Source organism: Euwallacea similis, chromosome 3 (assembly GCF_039881205.1).
Source record: "Euwallacea similis isolate ESF13 chromosome 3, ESF131.1, whole genome shotgun sequence".
Lineage (NCBI taxonomy): Eukaryota > Metazoa > Arthropoda > Insecta > Coleoptera > Curculionidae > Euwallacea > Euwallacea similis.
Window position 1 is genome coordinate 472,488 of NC_089611.1, and position 19,270 is coordinate 491,757.

The following is a 19,270-nucleotide window of genomic DNA, read 5'->3' on the forward strand; positions in this document are numbered from 1 at the left end:
ATTCTTATTCATTCGAACCACCCAAGAGAGCCGACGCCACCAGAATCGCTCATGTGTATGTGCAGGCGCTTCTCTCTCTGGGCGCCACTTGAAACTGGAATTCGCCACTCGCTGCGATTGTCGCGCGTGGCAGTGGTTCGTCTGGATAGCTTAATTCAAAATCAATGGATTGAAGTGAGAGAATTTACAGCGACCGAGTGGCACTACTCAGTGACGTCACCAAGTCATCCGTCTGTAGGAGCCGTTGCCGCCTTAAGTCGGCACTTCAATGGGGGCATTCAGGAAAAAGCATCAGACTGCAGTGGTTTATTGCAGCCGTTATATTTCGCTGAAGCACTCACTAAAAGAGGTAACGCGTATTACTGCCTGAATTTATCCAAGGGAGTGCAACTGCTGCAACAAAGCGCTGTAGTGTTGCTGTTGCATGAAAGCCTTCAATTGAGAGAATGGCATTATTTAAGGCCGTAAATATGGGAGAAAAATACACATCTGAAAAGTGCAACTCAAACATTTTATCCAGTCTACCTATTGCCTGACACCTTCTAGGGCACTGTTTCAAAGTTCGATAGATTCGTCCAAATATTTGATCAGTCCTCCGGCACGATTGAAAACAATTTTCCAAATCCCGGCATCCCGTCGAAACAGACTAATATATTGACGTTTCTATTTTTTCTCTCTCTTTCACCCTATACCGTTTTATTGCCGCCTCGGTGACAAGGAAACTCCACTTAGGGAGAAAATGTAAACCATCGACTGGAAGAATTTTTATAAAAATGCCCGGGAAATTCCAATGAGGAGAATATACATACATATATCCCGGCGGAAATTGTACAGCTTATATTAAACGAACAATTCGACAAAAGATGAACATCAAAGGATGATCCGTTCTTTTCGAAAACTTTCCATGGAAATCTAGTGGGCAGAGAAATGACTCGTTGGAAACGTTGGAAAAGTTTTACTCGCTATTCAGATTAGATGAACTTCTTCTGTGGTAATTTATGACTGACTTGGAACTTTAGTAGGGCTTTCGTATGTAAAGTACTCTACGTTAAAAAAATCGGAATTTAACATTTAGAAAGTTTGTCAATGAATACTTAGCAGGAAAGAGGAAAAAAGTATAGACAGCTCTTCATACAGCTGCATTATCTCACATTCTTAATTTTTAAAATCAGATGTGACTAATGTACTTACCATTCTTCCATAAAATGAAGCATAAAAAAATTATCGCTTTTTTGAAGACTATTGTGCAGAAAAAACGACCTACACTTATTTCGATTCCTCAACGATTGTCAGTGGGCGAAAAGCAGTTCTTCTCCTGCGTAAACCGCAGCGACAAATGGAATTCGTGGCCTGCTTAACCACATCAGCAATTGAAGTTCCTTCTTCGATGGTCCCGTCAGTAACTTCTGGGCGGGTGCTAAACTCCGTAAGTTATTTCATCAAGGATATCGAAATGCATGGTAATTGGGCATGGTAGGATTTGCAAATTGATTGATAAGAAATCAATACTACATATGTCGGAGCTTGCTTGACGACACTACATGGCCACTCATCAGACATTACGAGAAGTTACGAAAAATACTAATTGTCCAAATAGAGGTTCTGCGCAAATGATTTTTTGAGAATATTTTGCTTCAAGCATTATTTATAAAAAGTATAATTTGCATTTGGTAAAAATTAGTGACATACCAGGACCATCATTTAAAAATCAATGGATTGAAGTGAGAGAATTTACAGCGACCGAGTCTAAAATCCATACTTAATAGAACCTACAAGAAGAGAGAATTTTCATGTGGTTATCCACATTTAAAACGCTTTCAAAAATGAAAATTTTACTAAGCATTCACAGTGAGGGAAAACGAGGAAACTCTTTCCATTATTTCTACCTTGTTTGTGTTAGAAATCGAGTTATTAAAGGAACAAGAAGAAGCAGAAAGAGTTTTACATTTTTCTAGTTGCTCCAAAATATAAAATGTAATCAATCCTAATAGCCGCTTATTTGAGATGAACACAGCTTTGCTGAATGGGAAACATTTAGCATTTTTACCATTAAAATAGACTACCTCTTAACTACGAAAAGTAATAGCTACGTAAATAACTTCTTTACTCACATTCAGCCAAATCCTGCAGCTGCTGAAACTCCTGTGGAGAGAGTTTCTCCCACTGCAGAGATGACATTGCTTCCAGACTTGACTCCAGTTTGGAGGAGGATGAGTCTTAGGAATTAATCAGGTCGGATGCAACATCTGCAATGTCAAAAAATATTTTTCCTTTATAGATACATCTGATTTTAGAATTTAATATTTATATCTTCTTTTTGTTACAGAACTTGTAGCTTACCACATGACAATAATAGTTCTACAACAGAGGGAGCAATAATGAAATAGTTTTTCTTTGCCCTCTTCATAACGCTTATTAAGGGGTTCAAAATATACGGCGTGTATTGCAAAAACAAATCTCATATATTTTTTTATTAATTTTCAAAGCTTTCAAGCATCAGTAGCACATATTATGACATCACAAAAGCGATATTAAACAGAAGATGGTGATTAATTATTTAATTCAGATATCTCTGTATATTTGCTTAGGCCGAAAATTCCAACAAAGGATTTGGTAAGTCAATATAATAATTGGCAAAATAAACAGAAATATAATATGATTAGAGTGCTTTCTAATTTATGATATTTGCTCAAGCGGATAGCGGATAAAATGTAAGTAATGAAAATTCGATTGGCTATTACCAGGGACTGCTGGAAATATGGAGTGGCTTTTCCCTTTCACGATTACTAAAAACGGTTGATTACATTGTGATGTCGAGATTCAGTTATTTTACTGGAAAATGGTATTCGTTTGCGGTTGCAGTAGGCTAAAGGAATTTAATAAAATTCGCGTTGAAAGCGGTTAACAATTGTCAATTCAAGAAAATCAAGAAAACCAAATTTCAAGCGCCTGATTCTTGCATCGAATGATTCGTGTACAGCCAACTCGAATTTCAATAGATAGACATTATTTCGATTTGATCTAATGGCAAATACTTGCTGAACAATCTAAAAATATACGCCAAATCACGATCTTAGCTCTGAGACCTATCACAAATCATATAATATGTTATATTTCTTCTAACTTGGATAAATAAAGTGATAATTTTCTGAATTAAAAGGGTGATTAAATTCTATAATTTCAGCATAAACCAAAAAACCTAACACTTTTCAGCAAACCAAACTAACCATAAATGGAACTCATTCAAAAGCTGTTAAAATTTTGATTTTAAAATCAAACGGATTCTTTAGAGAATTCACCATGTATTATAATTAAAGTAGATCTCATTCATTTCTAATCTCTTTATTGCAGCTATTAATTTACTTTTCATCAAATCTTAATCTTATTTACATTTTATTTTTCGCACTTGGCCTCATGAGACAACTAATAGGATAATCAATTTTAAATTGATGACTACGATACAATCCGAGACTATGCAGGCTAATAAAATATACATATTTTATTTTTATTTAACAATATCTTCTTATGTTGAAATGAGTACAGAAATAAACATTATCGCATAAGTAGTTGCAGGTTTTTTTAATTAACAACATTTACATAGAAATTATTACCGGTTTAGCGTAGGCATCGCGAGTAAAGAAGCAAATATAAAAGGAGGCACTTAAAGACAATTTGGAAACAGTTGTACGGTTCCGAAAGCAATCTTCAGAGCTATTTAATATGAAATTCTCGCTATTCTTATTGGTTTTCTTCGCCGGATTAGCTGTAGTGTTATCGGCCCTCGCTTTAGCTCCAAAACTTCCAGGTAATATACCAACATTGAACAAAACAATACGTGAAATGACCCTACTAAATTTAGGTAATAAACTCAAGAAAATTATATTCGATAACAATAAGCTAAAAAACTGCTTAACATTTAATTAATTTCTCAAACATGCCAAAAAATTTAGCATAGACAATAAGTGTTAAACAGTATGTTGTAGCAGTTAAATTGGCGTCAACTCGAACTACGAGACTTCCTCCACTTGTTACCACTACAAGATAAATAACTCATGAAATGTCTATAGGAACTTAAAGTTCCTATAGACTTAAGTACTTAATCAGCAATGATTTCGAATATTACGTATTAACAGCAACGTCACAAATCATACTACACAAAACTCACATAGTTACACAGTAAACACCACTTTTTAAAGTAAACTTTTTGGTGTGGTTGGAGATGATTTCTCATACTGAAAGATAAGAAACTATACATATTTTAAACTTTAATACAGGGATATAGTATAACATCTATCATAACTACTTACCTTCGAACACCGGAATGAGCTTTCCCGAGTTCCATTTTTTCAAATGCATATTCATTTTCAAATCGTTCGATATTATATTTGATTTTATCGATCATAAGGACAGGAAGACCGAAGACAATAAAAATCAAAATTGCGGAATCGTTTAAGTCGAACGGAACATAGTTTTTGCTCTCCCCTCCTTACGCAACCGTCCCCACATTATCTGCGCCCTTTCGAAAGTGAGGGGAGTTTCTCGTAACTAATAACAAATCGAGAAATGATCACGTGTTTTAAACACTGATCGTCATAGACTTTACGAGATTTGAAAGGAAGTATTGTAGCACTCGAACGTACTGCTTATAATGATAACCGGAAAAGCTACATCCTGATTACTTTAACTAATACAATATTTGGTTAATTTATATTTGGAGAACCACAGTATCTGCCTTAATTATTTTGTATTCATTTTTCTGAACCTTGAAAAAAACAGTGTTAAACATTTTGTTAACCAAAATTTAAACAATTCTACAATTAGTGTAAAATGCAAATTAAATTTTTCCGAGTATAATGAAAAAAACACGTTAATTCAATTTAATTTCCGAAAAAAGGAAACAGGAATATTACTGATCCGCAGAAACTGGACCATTTTATCGATCGCCAGGACACAAAGACCGAAGACAATAAAAATAAAAGTTGTGGATGGCAGAATGGCAAACGTTAAAGCGCTAAGTCGAACGCAACACAAAATACTTTCCCCTCCCTGCGCAATAGTTTCCTACGTGGTCTGCGTTTTTTCGATAATGGGGGAAGGGGGTGTTTTTCGTTGGCCAATAATCAGTCGAGAAATTATCACGTGTTTTTAATACTGGTCGCGATAGGCTTGACGAAATTTGGAGGGAAATATTGCAGCATCGAACATATTGTTTATAGTGATCATCGTAACAGTTATATTTTGATTGTGTGTTAACTAATACAATATTTGGTTAATTTACATTTGCATTTGATGAAGACGCAAATGAAACTTTTTCAAGTGTCATGGAAAAAACACGTTGACTTAATTTTATTTCTAAAGAAGCAAAATCGATACATTACTAATCGGCGAAATTGAACCATTGAATAATGGACCGCAACACAACTTAAAAATCAAGTATATAAAGGCTTCGGAAAGCCATAAATGAACTACAAACATAGGAACCTTAACAAAAAAAAAACAACCTTGTGTGAGAGCTTCATGCAGGGATGGTATAAGTATGAACCACTTTAGTGTAGATATTTGTATTTAATTATTTTTGGGTTAGTTCCTATTTCCCTTGCCGCAGGAAATTTAGTTTTTTGAATTATCGTCAGGCTTAGCAATACATCCTTTTAGAGAAAGGTGTATTTACTTTAGAAAAGTAATTCATGATATGCCATTAGAATTCGGTATTTAATGTTATTACAAATGTAATTCGAAAGAAAAGATTCGTCACATTTCATCTATTATTAAATGAGAATTGGGTTTATCCAGTTTTTTATGTGAATTTTATATTTATGTAGATATAAGTGCTCTAAAAATATATGGATAAGAGAGGACTTTTCATGCAGAAAAGGTCATTTATCTCTCAAATTTGATATTTTGACAATACAATTCTGCCATCGTGTTGTTACTCTGAAGCAGTCACCCACGAAATATACAAGATATCTCCAATTCGTGGGAATGTGTGGGAAGCTTCTAAACCATACAAGATAGAGGATCGATTAAATAAATGAAATTGTGCCGAAGTTAATGTTCATTTAGAATCTGCTTTAAGATTGAAAACATTTCGAGTATTTTCAAAGATATCCACAAGAAAAAACAAATGTTTCGAACCTCTTTTTCTTTAGTATGCAAGGAATATTTCAAATAGAATCGAAAATTGACATCACTGGGAAATTAATGTTCCTGTTTAGCGTTAAAAAGAGGTTTACCCCCTTAATTTGAATAACTCAAAATAGCTCTAAAAGAGATTTCCAAGAAATTTTACTCACAAATGTATAGATGTAACTGTTTGTTTACATCTTAGTTTCTATGACGCACACAATTCCTTTACGACCAACGGGTGTTGTTTTATTTTTACGAACCATCGCTCAGGGCAACGGGCCGTAATGTTACAAAAGCGTCTGTCACTCTTGGCAACGGGCCGTAAAAACAACGTCTTTTAATTTTTTAACCCCTTTAATCAAATAACTAGGTATAATATTATTCTACTTCCATATAGAAGTTTAAGAAAATATCAATTGTACGTTAAAACCGGCCGAAAGAAAAATTACTACGCCCTTGACCCAATAAAGGCCCTCTGTTTCGCATCGAGTCTCAAACTTCAGCCGCGGGCGTAATCTTTTTCTTTCAGCTCTCTACACGTAAATAACTGTTAGGAATCAATTTCCAAGTTCGTAAACTAAGCCAGTTTCGGATATTTTCGTTGAAAATGATGATTTGAAAGCTTTTCAATTACTGATTGGAGTTTTTTATTTAGACCAAAATCCAGATTCATATTGTACAAGTTAGTTTCGGTTATTCTTTATATATTTTCATATACGAAAATTCTTTAATACTAGGAACTACATAACAACAGTCTTGATGTCAAAATAACGTTCGATAAATATGATTAACGCACACTGAATAAAACTGCTTGTGGATTGATCGCAAAATATTTGCATCTATCGATTTGTAAATGAAAGTACTTATATAAATACACACCTCGGTTAGAAAAACCTGTTGTTAGACCAATACACTGATGAATTGGCATTAGAAATGCTGAATTTAACAATTTTGATAACTTTGTTTTAATCGGGTTTTTCTGGAAATTATTAAAACACAAAACGTGGTGGCAAGTACAAGTTTATTATGGATTATATGGGTAGATCCCATATAACTTTGAAAATAGGACATTTTTCTCAAGATATCCACTATTGTAAATTATTATATGAAGATTGGGTCACAGACAAGTATGTTATGTGTGAATCTAAGACCTAGTTATTAAATACAATAAAAAAGTGGAATATTATCAATTGAAATCAATTACTGCGTTTCCTAATATATGCGATGCTCTTCAGCAGGTAATCCTTGGGCAAAAAATAAAGGTATTAATTCATATGAATTTACGTCCGAAACTGCCCCCTTCTAAGTTATCCCCCTCCAAAAGTTGGGATTGATAACTGCTTGAAAATTGTATATTAATGACTTTTGCATATTTGGACATGGCCATAGTAATAAATTTTGGAAATCTAGTCATCTAGAAATATTTCTTTTTCATTTTTTTTCTTGCATGCAAAAAGAGAAATCTACTGCTCCCTTTTTTAGAATTTTTTAAATAGGCGAAATTAATTTATTTTAAATGTCACATTTCAAATCGAAAAAAAATTATCTTGGCGGAACACTTAACCTAATCCTCAAAAACGTTTCGACGACTTGACGCTTTCCAGATCAAATTAATCAGGAACAGTAAATATCCTGAATGATACAGCGAGATATATTAAATCAGTGTAAATTCCAAGAGTCTAAATTGATTTTACTATCAGGTATTGAAACATGTGCAGTGGTGAGGACAGGCGAGTGCAGTGAGGAGGAAATACCGAGAAATATGGGCATAAGTGAAAAAATCATTAATCAGGAACAGTTTGTAGGTACAGAGTGGTTCATTTATCTTGAAGCGCCCCATTGTATCGGAAGGTATAAGGTATAGTCGATGATGTTGAAGTTAGTTCGAGTTCTATTTACAACTAGTTACGAAATGAAACCAATTTTTTTCAACTGTTTTGAATAAGAAAACTTTATTTTTGAAAATTAAAAAAAAAACTTACTTACATTTGAGATTATGAAATTCCACTAACCCCAACAATTACACTCGAGTATCAAAAAATATTCCACATTGAATCAGTGGACTCAGGACCCCGATACACACTGTTAGCGATTTCATGCTTGTTGGCACTCATCAGACAGTCGCAGACCAATACTCCTACCAAAGTTCAACTGCTCTATTTTCCTCAAATATTTCTTAGGGGAAATACTTGAAATTTAAGAAATTCCACATGATACCAGTTTATGTTGTAGATTTTCTTCCTTTAAACCCAATATTAAGGTAAACAATACACGTTTAAGACAATCCATTTTTTATTAAACCTACATAAATCATAGCCGAATATAATGTTCGACATGATGTGAATAAAAACAAGCCAATTTAAAAACTGAATTTGAATGAGTCTTTAATTGATAGTTTATTGTATATTAGGTATTGTTTCATATATCGAGTAAACCTTTCTCTTTTCCTGAAAAGCAAGCGTTTACTAGCTTAATCAATCTTAAAATAATATGTTTACCTTCTTTCAAGAAAAGACAAATTAAATGAAACTTCTATTACTCAGTGGCAGATTTCTTTTGGAAAACTAAAGCTAAGAAAACCATTGAAAAGACATCAGCTAGAATAATTGACAAAACAGGGCAATTTTCATGATTACGATTAATCTTTCACCAACAAGTGATGTATTCGGATACTATTTATGAATTATGAAAATGCTTTCGCTTGAGCACCTTAATACAAAAATGATCTCAAAGAAGATACAAGTTAATATGAGACATGAATGTATAAATGAAGAGTAATAAAAATGTTTACTACGCAAAGTAAAACTAGCCTATTTCATATACATACATGTGTATGTGCACTGTAAATCCTGATAAATGCTAACAATTCGTCCATATAGAATTATTCTGTCGTATGTACATTTAACCTGTATCAGAAACAATGAGGTCCAAATATTTAACTGTATTATTACGATTATTATTATTATTTAATGACTACGTAATTCCAAATTTTTTACATTAACAAAGAAAAAACTTATTACATACGATATTTTTTATGAAGCTTTAGTGTTAGACTCTTCAAGAAAAAAAGAAATATCAGTTTTCAAGATTTTGACACTTACGACAGTATAATTCTATATAGACGAATTGTTTCAAGGGGGACATGTTTGACTGCAATCCTCTATCCACCACTATGTCCGCACCACTATTCATGTTAAAAATTTAAATTTGAATGTGGAGTCGAGTAGCATCTTGTTTGAAACTTTATATGTATAATCTGCTATAATGTGATAGAATAGTATAAACAACCTTATTCGAAAACTCCAAGTCTAGCAATTCTTTGGTATTAAAACTTGTAATTTATCGCCTTCGAAATCGAATTAATTATTAATATTATTTTATTTCGTGGCAACAGGCCAATTCAACAAAAATTATGTTGTTGAACATTAGCATTCTTTCAAATCCAGTACAGAAATTAATATTATCTTACTCGTAATTTCTGTTGTTTCTAACTGACAAACTATTACACAGAAAGTATTCTTTTATTACATAGACAAAAAACAACCCCGGGTATTTTTTATTTCACTTGATTCTAATTATGATAATTACAATTCTCGCCAATAGAAATATCTTCAAGAAAAAAATATTTAATTATATCCTTTGATATTTAATTTACCTAATTAAAAAAATAGGAAAACCAGGTGACTGCTGGACTGAGCAAACAGGACCGTTAAGAAAGGGTCAGGAATATGACTTAAAAGGCCTCTGTCAACGAGCTACCTGCAGCTCGGATGGTGTAACAGTATTTGAATCGTAAGTATTTCTGCAACTCTAGATTTATCATCAATTTATTTGTGCGGTAATTCTCCTTCTATTATGTATACTATCAAATCGTCAATATAATAAAGAAATACCGAAATCCATAATTGTTTGTTAGAAAGGAATTAGACAAAAATATCCGAACTTTATCTATATAACACTTACGTTGCATAATTTTACAGACTACCACTTGTCTAAAAGATCATTCACAGAAATCAATTGCATAAATATTTAGCTAATTATTTGCAAAACCGATAATTTTACTAACTTGGCGTTATTTCAGATGTGGTATAGCAGCTGGACCCAACGGCCCTTTGACGAATTACGATTATGCCAAGCCCTATCCTAAATGTTGTCCTCATCTCTAATCAGGAGCCCTCATATGATTAATCTGTGATGCTCCAATACAATCAAGTTCCCTGAAAATGACCTACTAATTGTCTAATAATATAGTCATATGTAATATAACAAGTGCAATGAAAATTATCAATAAGTTTCAAAGCAATTCTTTTCTGATCCAGATTCTATAAACGCATACTGATCTAAAAAGATATAACATTTTTGGAGAAGAATTTCGAGAACCAAACACTAAGTATTTGTGCTGAGTTACCTTCACAGAATTTTTACTCACAAATATTGACAGAAAATTTATCGCGATAAAATTTCGTTCTTGGTTACAATTGTTACTTAAAAAGTCGATAAAAATATTTTTACTAATACAATCAAGAAACAATTTTTTTCTCTGCGTTTTTAGTGTTTCTCAGTGGTTTTATACGAGGTTAATTAATAATAATCGGCGAATGTAAGTGATAATAGCAATTGTAGTCAAAATACGGTTTTTTTTATGAAAAATATATTTGGCAAAGAGCAGCTTTATCTAGGGAAATAAAATTCAATTAAATAAATGATATCTCATATTTAGTGTCAAAACGCTTGATGCCAGTGAAAGAAACAACAATAAAGAACACTGATAAGGGAGAGAACTGAATACCGGGAGACGCCTATAAGTTTTAAAACGTGGAACGAACAGATGAAAATATAAATCACGTTACCAAACTTAAGAGTTTACAAAATTACTCACATCAACATTTACAGAAATAAAATAATGTTAACTTTAAAAAAGATCTGGTAGAAGTAAACTTAGTACTTTTCTAATAGATATATGGCAAAGAAAGAAGTTAACTAACAATGGCTACGTTTATAAACATATGTCAGAATATTTTCGACAAACCTTTACGAATAAAAAGAAATTCAATAAATATCTCTGAACTTGAGACATTGAAATGTAAAGAGGACCTAGGCGTTTTGTATTGTTTGAAAAATAAAGATAACATATATAAAATATCATATACATATAGAAAAAGCAAATAGTTGATTGAAATACTGCAAAAGGAAAATATATGCAAATAAAATGATAATAAAAGTAAAACAACTTGATCCATAATTAGAGTAATTGGTAGAAGGCTGATTAAACCCTAGACAAAAACTGAGGATTGTAAATATACTGCATCTAATAATTGACACTTAACGTAGTAAGTAAACTAAACTCTGTATGTCCTTATACACCATAACAGGAAATTGCAAATATGTTCAGTTTAATGTTTGGAAACTTATTTTTTATGCAAATTTCAATAGAGACATTAAATGTAGGATTGTTATGTATAGAAGAAGTATAGATCACAAATTTTGGTAGAAGAGGAGGTTAATAATTATGTTAAACATAAAATGTAGATAATCTTGCAGAGGAACATTTAGGAAAATTGAGATTATGGCGTCTGCTGCAATATATATTTTGGAGTGCATATTTTTCTTATTTAAAAATAGCCATATGTACATATGTTTGAGAAGCAAGCACCTCTAAGTCTATAGTCGACCAGAACTTTAAATTACAAATACCTGGCACATAAAACAACCGTGTATCAGAAAGGAGCCTATTATTAATGCATTAAATTATTTAACTCAATGCTATTAGATGTAAAATAATGTATAGAACTAGTGATGAACTAAATTTTTTAAATAAAAAACCTCTAACCCTAAGTAGTTTATTCCAATCATGAAGCTACACAAAAAAAATAATTTTACCACATGAATCCTTTCTCTACAACGTGCTTTATCACAAAAACACTCCATTTTTTAACCAACCCCCCTTTCCGAAATATATTCAAAGCAGAAATTCAATTGTTTTATATCCTCCCAATCGGTCAAAGCTGTTCTCCCTCTTTGTGGGCATGCACCAACCCCCGATTTGCTATCCAGAGTTTATTCATCCCCGCAGGCATAATTAATGGTTAAACATGCTGACGTATTTGGTTTGGGGTAATTTGAAGGGTCTGTTGGTTTATTTCGAACAAAATGGGGGTGTGCAAGGTATATTTTCATGTTGTACAGGAAAACGGCATTAATTTTAGGCTTCTGGAATGTTTATTTCAAAGTTAAATTTGTAGAGCGACTATTACAAACATTAACTTGCTCAAAAATGCTTAAAGTATGGGTAAATAGATATCGTCAGAGTCAACAGAAATGCCGATTTAATATTCACCAATGGAAGGCAGAAACAATAGTATAAAGCGATACAAAAATGGTTCTGTTAAATTTATTAATAAGAATTTTAAATAAGCAAGAAAGGGTTTTGGTTAATTTTCTTGTAAGTGTTTTCAATATTTGATATTGTGCGACCAAAGTTGAAGTTTTTTTAAGACACGCTCAGATATGATTGTCCGGTCAAACACTAGGTATACTGGTGAACGCAGGACGTTTACTTTTCGAAAGTTTGAATACAAAGTACTTGTGTAATGTACAAGGTGTTCAAAATGGTAGTACTAAACTAACGAAAGTTATAGGGGACATTACGGTGAACAATTTTTACACAAAAACCCCTAGTCAAAAATGAGTCGTTTTAGCTCCAGAGTCATTTTTGTTCAAAAATGTAATGTTAACTCATTAACACCAAAAAGCTTCGATACTTCATTCCTTTTTATTAAAAATAACGCAAAGAAAAATTACAATAAAGTTTCAAAATGACGATCCATAACGTGATTACATAAATTTATTCTTTGAATCACTGAATCGAATATCCGATGTAAGATGTGCGGATCTATGTCTCGCAGAAAATTTCGATAGATATTACCAGTTAGCTGAGATGAAAGCAGGAACGGGCTAATTAAAAAGTCGCCAACAATACCGGCTCATCGAGTTCAGGAATACTACTAATCAACTTGTATCAGGAGACAAAAATGTGTTTATTTTGTTTGTTTCAATTTTATTAATTTAAATTTGATATCGAAGTCTTTTGAACAAAAATAACTCTAGACCCAAAAAGGCTCATTTTCGACTAAGGGTTTCTATGTAAAAATTGTTCACCACAATGTCTCCTGTAACCTCCTCAATTTTGGCGCAATCTGTTTAGAACACCCTGTATAAAATAAAGAGCAATCAAAAACATTATGAATTGTACTGGTAAGCTATCTGTTTCAAATAGGCAACTCAATTTTTTTGCACATTCACTTATTTCATCAATTCAGATGATCACTGTCAATTTTTTTTAAATATCATAAGGTAGGTTTAATGATTGTTACACGATAAATTCAAACCTACACTGTAAAATACTGTTTTTTAATAACGTTTTATTCAAATCTATATAGGTCCCTAAAGGAGTCTAATGAGTTACGTTAGACGTTAGACAGGAGTATGAGTGTTGAGTTCAATGCTCATTTTTATAATCGAAGCAATCTTATATGAATAATACATCACTGTTTCATTAAATAATAAAATAATGACAACAACCGTCATTCTATGTGGGTTTGCTTTCACAAGTAGAATAATAAATATAGTAATACCAATATGTGGGTAAATTCAATGATGAACTAAACGATTTCTGATGTTTATCTGCGCGTCTACGTTTACTGGAGCGTGTGCGATCACTATTGTCAAAACTTACAATACTTTAGAATTTACATAACAGAAACATCATTCACTATAAAGTCACACGACGAGCCAGCAATAAATCCACAACATAATTAATTTAAATTACCGTGTCTGTTATCTTCAAATTATTGGCCCCCCTTAAACCATCTGCGAATTCTGGCGTCAGTACCACCTACATGTCATATACTGTTTTATGTCTTTAACCTCTTCCGAATTTTAAATTTTATATTATAGTCTGAAAAGAAATGTCTTTTTAAACACCGTATACGATTAATTTAAATTTTCGGAAAACTTCGGTTTGCCGTGTTCAAAAAGCGTACGGAGGCCGCAATCACCTGCCGATTCGCGGCGTCGTTGCACGAGCTACACTGCGGAACCGGCAACGGCGCGTGGCTGTCGCGCTTCGAAGGATGCTGCTGTCGCTATGGAAACGGCCGGGTGGGCGTACTGAGGCATCATCTTGGAATGGTTTCTAAAAATATTGCGTTCCACAGCTGCTGCTGCCCTCTGTCGTCAAGTTGCCGTTTATTAATCATCGATTGGACTTCAGATTCCTGCTGAAGCTAATACAATATGGAATGAAAGACGAGTGTATATGTAGAATGGAAAACTTTATTTTCTATTCTCTTCCTTCAGACAAAGATCTGTGCTCCAAATCCAGTCCACGATTTTTATGAAATCGACGTCGAGACAACAGGAAAGTCATCGCCATTTTGATTTCGTATATACAGGGTGTTTTATAAAACTCTGCATGATAGAACTCCTTATATAGTACACTTGTAGTTAAAAAAAATTTTTAACTTAACAGACTTTGACGTTGTCAAAGGTTTACATAAGTGCTACCCAAGTAGGATAATAAAGTACATAGGCATTCTCTATAAACGATGCAAAGAAATTGAGAGGAACTAATCTTCCTTCGTAAAATCAAATCTCTTATCATCTTTAGGAGAATTTCAAAGCCTTCAGTCATTGTCAGACCTCATCAGAACGGCTTACCAGTTGTTAGAAAGTTTGGAGACTGAAGTTCATAAGTAAATAACTTAATTATTGTCTAATGTTCAGTTTAGTAGTTGCATTAATTTTTCAGCTCGCAGGGTCTACCGCAGATCATGGAAGACACAGTGATGTATTCCAATGTAAAATTATGATTGGCTTTCGCTTTGTTAATACTTCTTTTTTACATTAATTATGTAATAGATATTAGAGGCAAAAGTAAAATGGAAGAGTTGGTAAAATCAGGTCAAAGTAATGTTTTTCCCATAATACAAGGTTGCTGAATATTGGGTAACAACCAAACATGTTTATAACCAATTTATAATCAACTCTTTTATCACTAAAATATTCGTAACGTAAGAGATTAAACTTCCGATGAATAAGAACAAACTTGTCTCTTGGGCAATTGTTATGTATTTAACTTAACGGAAATAAATTACAGTTATGGACTAAAGTAATTAAGTAATAGTACATTAGTACATATTTGTAACTACGACTACATATAAGTTAAACCCTTTCTTTTCAATGAGCTCGCATTTATGTAACAAATTGAAAGTAAAAAATACAAATAAAGTACTTTAATTTCACATCTTTACCTATTGAAATTACCGTGCTTTTGTTCATATTCCACCATATTCATATGAAACACAAATAATCATTTTCAAGTCAAATTAGCATGACCTCGACTTTACCCGCGTACTGTATGTAATAGTGTGCTAAAAGAATAAAAGAATCTCTTAACTAATTATAATAAAATGAGAATATTCCACGAACGTCTATCGAATCTTAAACGTAACTTTGTAATAATAAAAAAATGAAAGAATTGCATATAAGCTTAAGTATGAAGTCAAAAATGAAAACAAATAAAAAACATGAATGTTTACTAACAAGAACCCTTTAAATGAAAAATGGTAATGATCAAAAGTATAAACTGATTGCACTAAGAATTAAAATTATTCTGGAATGGAAGCTTCCTTTGGGAGAATGGAGACTTCTCCTAGCAGTTTCTTGATTTGATCAGGAGTGGGCTCAATGCTCTCCACAATAAATTCTGGTGTTGGGGGAAGCTATTCGGAAAGAAAAATATCGTATTCCAATTTTATTTTCAAATCATAAACACTAATCTCACATTAATAGGTTGCTGTTTTCTGTTAGATGTACCATTTCCTAATTTTGAATTGCTTAATTCAATGAGTTCTGATGGTTGAAAGTTATTAAAACGTTGACGTTCTGCAAGTCTAAAGTTTCTTTTTATCGCAGCAGATTCTGTATCAAGACGACGTATTATAGGACGACTTTCACAATACGCCTTTGGATTGTATGTTGGCACATTTACCTTCAAAATAAAAATATCTTCATAGTGATCTGACTAAAGTTTCCGTCAATTTTGTTATATCTTATAAAACAAGTTGATAGAATATTAAGAAAACTTACATCGTCCCAAGATGAATCAATGGGTACTGTTGAAGCCTCTTGCACGTTAGATTTGGATTGGCGAATTACTAACGATTCTTCGACACAAATGTCTAATTCTATTACTTTACGGCTTGGGCAGTAGTGATGATGGTACTGAGTAAATAGAATTGAATATTTTACACTACACACATAGATAAACTGCGCCTTTGTGGCTTTAGAACAAAATGAATAAATGTAACCTCGAGGGCTTTAAATGCTTGACAATACGGTCGAACCCCCTGATTTACCGAATAGCCATTATCCGAGCTGCCTTCGGGTTCGATTATACGAGGTGCATAAATCTCTATGTGAACCAGGTAATGTCATGTATGTAGAGGGTGTTCCTCATATTTAGACTGGTTTGGTTGAATTTATTAATAGAGACGGGAAAAATCTTTAAATGTAAAAGCTGTAGGACTACTACTAAATCGCCAGAAAAAGTTGTTGAAACAAGAGAACATTGTAATGCCAAAAAAAAAGTTAGTAAATTTCTAATGAAATACCCTATATACGTAGCTATATATTCACGAAAGTGCATGGGGACCTTCTAAACTATAAGAGATACAAAATTAGTTAAATTAAGTTAAATATGCGAAAATAAATACTTATTGAGAGTTTGCTTTCAAATTGAAAAAACGTTGAATAATCCCGGAGACATCCGTAAAAAATCGAACATTTCGAATCTCGTTTTCGTAAATATTGTGAAAACTGCTCATTGTAGAAAGATGAAATTACCACATTGTTAAAACACTTTTTCAAATATTTCATTAATATTTGTTTAGGTGTGATAGTAAATTGATAAAATACCGGTGCGATAAAATAAATAACACCTACTGGTAATTCAGGCTCTGGGATTCGGTGTGTTGAATTGAAATCACAAATTGCAAACTTGTCACTGCTCTGGTGACTTTTCCTGCATTTTACCAAATGCATATCCATTCGGCCCTTTCGAATATAATGTGAAGAATTGTAGGGGCACATGATTTGTTCCTCATTACTGAATCAATTATAAAATCATCAAATTAGTAGGAGAAATGTTATAAGTAACTTGAAGACTTACTCTCTCAAAACTTCCATATTGTTGGAGGTGGCTTATGACTTTGTTAGGGAACAAGTCTGAAATAGCAACATTTTGTAATTAAAACCATTACAGTTTACAACAAATAAAAACAAATTAGTCCCAGAGGAAAAACAAAAAAGTCAGGAAAATAAATATACCGAAAAGACAAGTATATAAGGGAAATATTAACCTGACATGGTGCTATCTAGAGGCACAATTTCTAATGTCCTTATAGACATGTGATATGCCACAGCATCTTTGAACAGAAGTATCAACCAAACTGATGGACTAACTTAAAAAAAGGACTGATTTTGTGTTATTTAAAGTTTTTATTAAGTTTGCTCTCTAATTTACTGGATATTTCATATTTCTAGTTTCTAGATGTATTTTCTTTAATGTGTCTTATTGTAAATTTATTTGGCCGTAACAGACTATCCATTACAAGTCCATGCATTACAGTCAAGGCAAATATGATTTAAATCAAAAGGATGTTTTTCAGTAGTAGGTAACTAATGTTACTTTTTTGAGGCAAAGGTTTGCAATGAAGGAAAGCAATGTATTGAAATGTTTATCTCCAAAACATATAAATAGGATCAAAGTAAATTTCTTTTTATTAGAATGGTATTTAAGTTTTAAGTCACATCTATGGGCCAGCCTAAAGCCCATTTGTATAAATAAAGGGGCTTCACCATATTTTTTATAATATCATACTTAACACAAGCGAACGCAGGCGAAGAACATGAACATTCTTCAAAATATGAATTAATACTGGTAAAATATTTAATTACTAAATAATTACATATTACAATTTATCTACGAAATGCATGTTTTGCCACTAATATGATGTTGTGGTGAATACTTACGTCTTACACTTTACCTGATTTCAGTTATAACCTGTATTGAATTTAGTATTAAAATTTGGTTTGTGTTACAAATATTTCAAAATATCACAATACAAACTCAAAAAACTGTTGCAAACAGCTTACCGATTTTCTAGTTAATTGACATACAAGTGACATTGATGTGGCAGTGACATGACTAATGACAATTAAGGAAAATGAATGGGAATTCGAAACATATGATTTTACGATATTTACTATTTCTTTCATATTTTACACTTACCATTATCGTTCTAGAGAGTTTTCCAGCTATAAATAGCCGTAATACGTTACCCCGGTTAACGTTATTTCTTAACTCCCACATACCAGATGTCAGTTAACGTCATTTTTGTACATTTTGTGCAAGAAAAACGTGATTGTTCTGGATTAATACAAAAAGAATCGATTTCCATGTTTCTAATAGTTAAATAGTCAGGTTTTTCGATATTTTTCTTGACATTGCGTGATCAAACTTTCCCTTATAATCCTAACGGTAGTGAAAAACGACGACCAACACAAATTTTCTTCTTTCTTCTCATTTCGAGACAAATTCCTAAATAGTAGACACAAACCTTATGACCTCTTACACATATGCGACAATAAATAGCATATAAGTGTAAGATGTATGGTGGCCTTCTATTCAAACAATGGAACTAATTTCAGTGCAATATCAGCTATTGTTTGCTACATCCAGTCCCTATAGATCGTTAAATGAAATGATTTTATTTTTCTCAATACAAAACTTCCTCCAGAAAGATCTAAATGTTCCCATAATGTTCCTGTTTTTCACCAAAAAATTCTCTTCAAATTCACTACTCCGACTACTCCTAATCAATCTTTGTAACATGGACACTCAAACATTACTTCCACGTTTCGAGCACTTCATGACCACTAGAAACAAATGTGTTTGTCCCTGATAATTAATGGTACCACATTTTATATAAGAGCATTTTATTCGTTTTTCCAAGGTTGCTACAAATGTATTTTCAATGCAATTAAAGTCCGGAGGCTAATTTTCCCTTACGGAGCTCCTATA

The 19,270-nt window shown here is 32.6% G+C and overlaps 2 protein-coding genes across 4 annotated transcripts in view; both read right to left on the minus strand.

Annotated features, from left to right (window-relative positions):
• Dgk (diacyl glycerol kinase 1) overlaps nt 1–14,216 on the minus strand; it is a 100,201-nt gene extending 85,985 nt beyond the window's left edge. For all 3 annotated transcript variants that reach the window (XM_066406159.1, XM_066406158.1, XM_066406157.1), the window contains exons 1-2: nt 13,955–14,216; nt 2,112–2,246 (exon numbers count right to left, since the gene is read on the minus strand). In XM_066406159.1, the coding sequence (XP_066262256.1) occupies nt 2,112–2,178 (67 nt within the window). In that variant the 5' untranslated portion in view covers nt 2,179–2,246; nt 13,955–14,216. The remainder of the gene's footprint in view (nt 1–2,111; nt 2,247–13,954) is intronic.
• Nucleotides 14,217–15,657: 1,441 nt separating this feature from the next.
• Nucleotides 15,658–18,280, minus strand: LOC136420171 (gametocyte-specific factor 1 homolog). The gene is made up of 6 exons (XM_066406992.1): nt 18,220–18,280; nt 17,357–17,412; nt 17,131–17,293; nt 16,276–16,410; nt 15,971–16,177; nt 15,658–15,908 (listed from the first exon to the last, which is right to left on the minus strand). Exons 2-6 carry the CDS (start codon nt 17,371–17,373, stop codon nt 15,795–15,797), a joined length of 636 nt encoding a protein of 211 aa, XP_066263089.1. The 5' UTR covers nt 17,374–17,412; nt 18,220–18,280; the 3' UTR covers nt 15,658–15,794.
• Between the last annotated feature and the right edge of the window lie 990 nt (nt 18,281–19,270).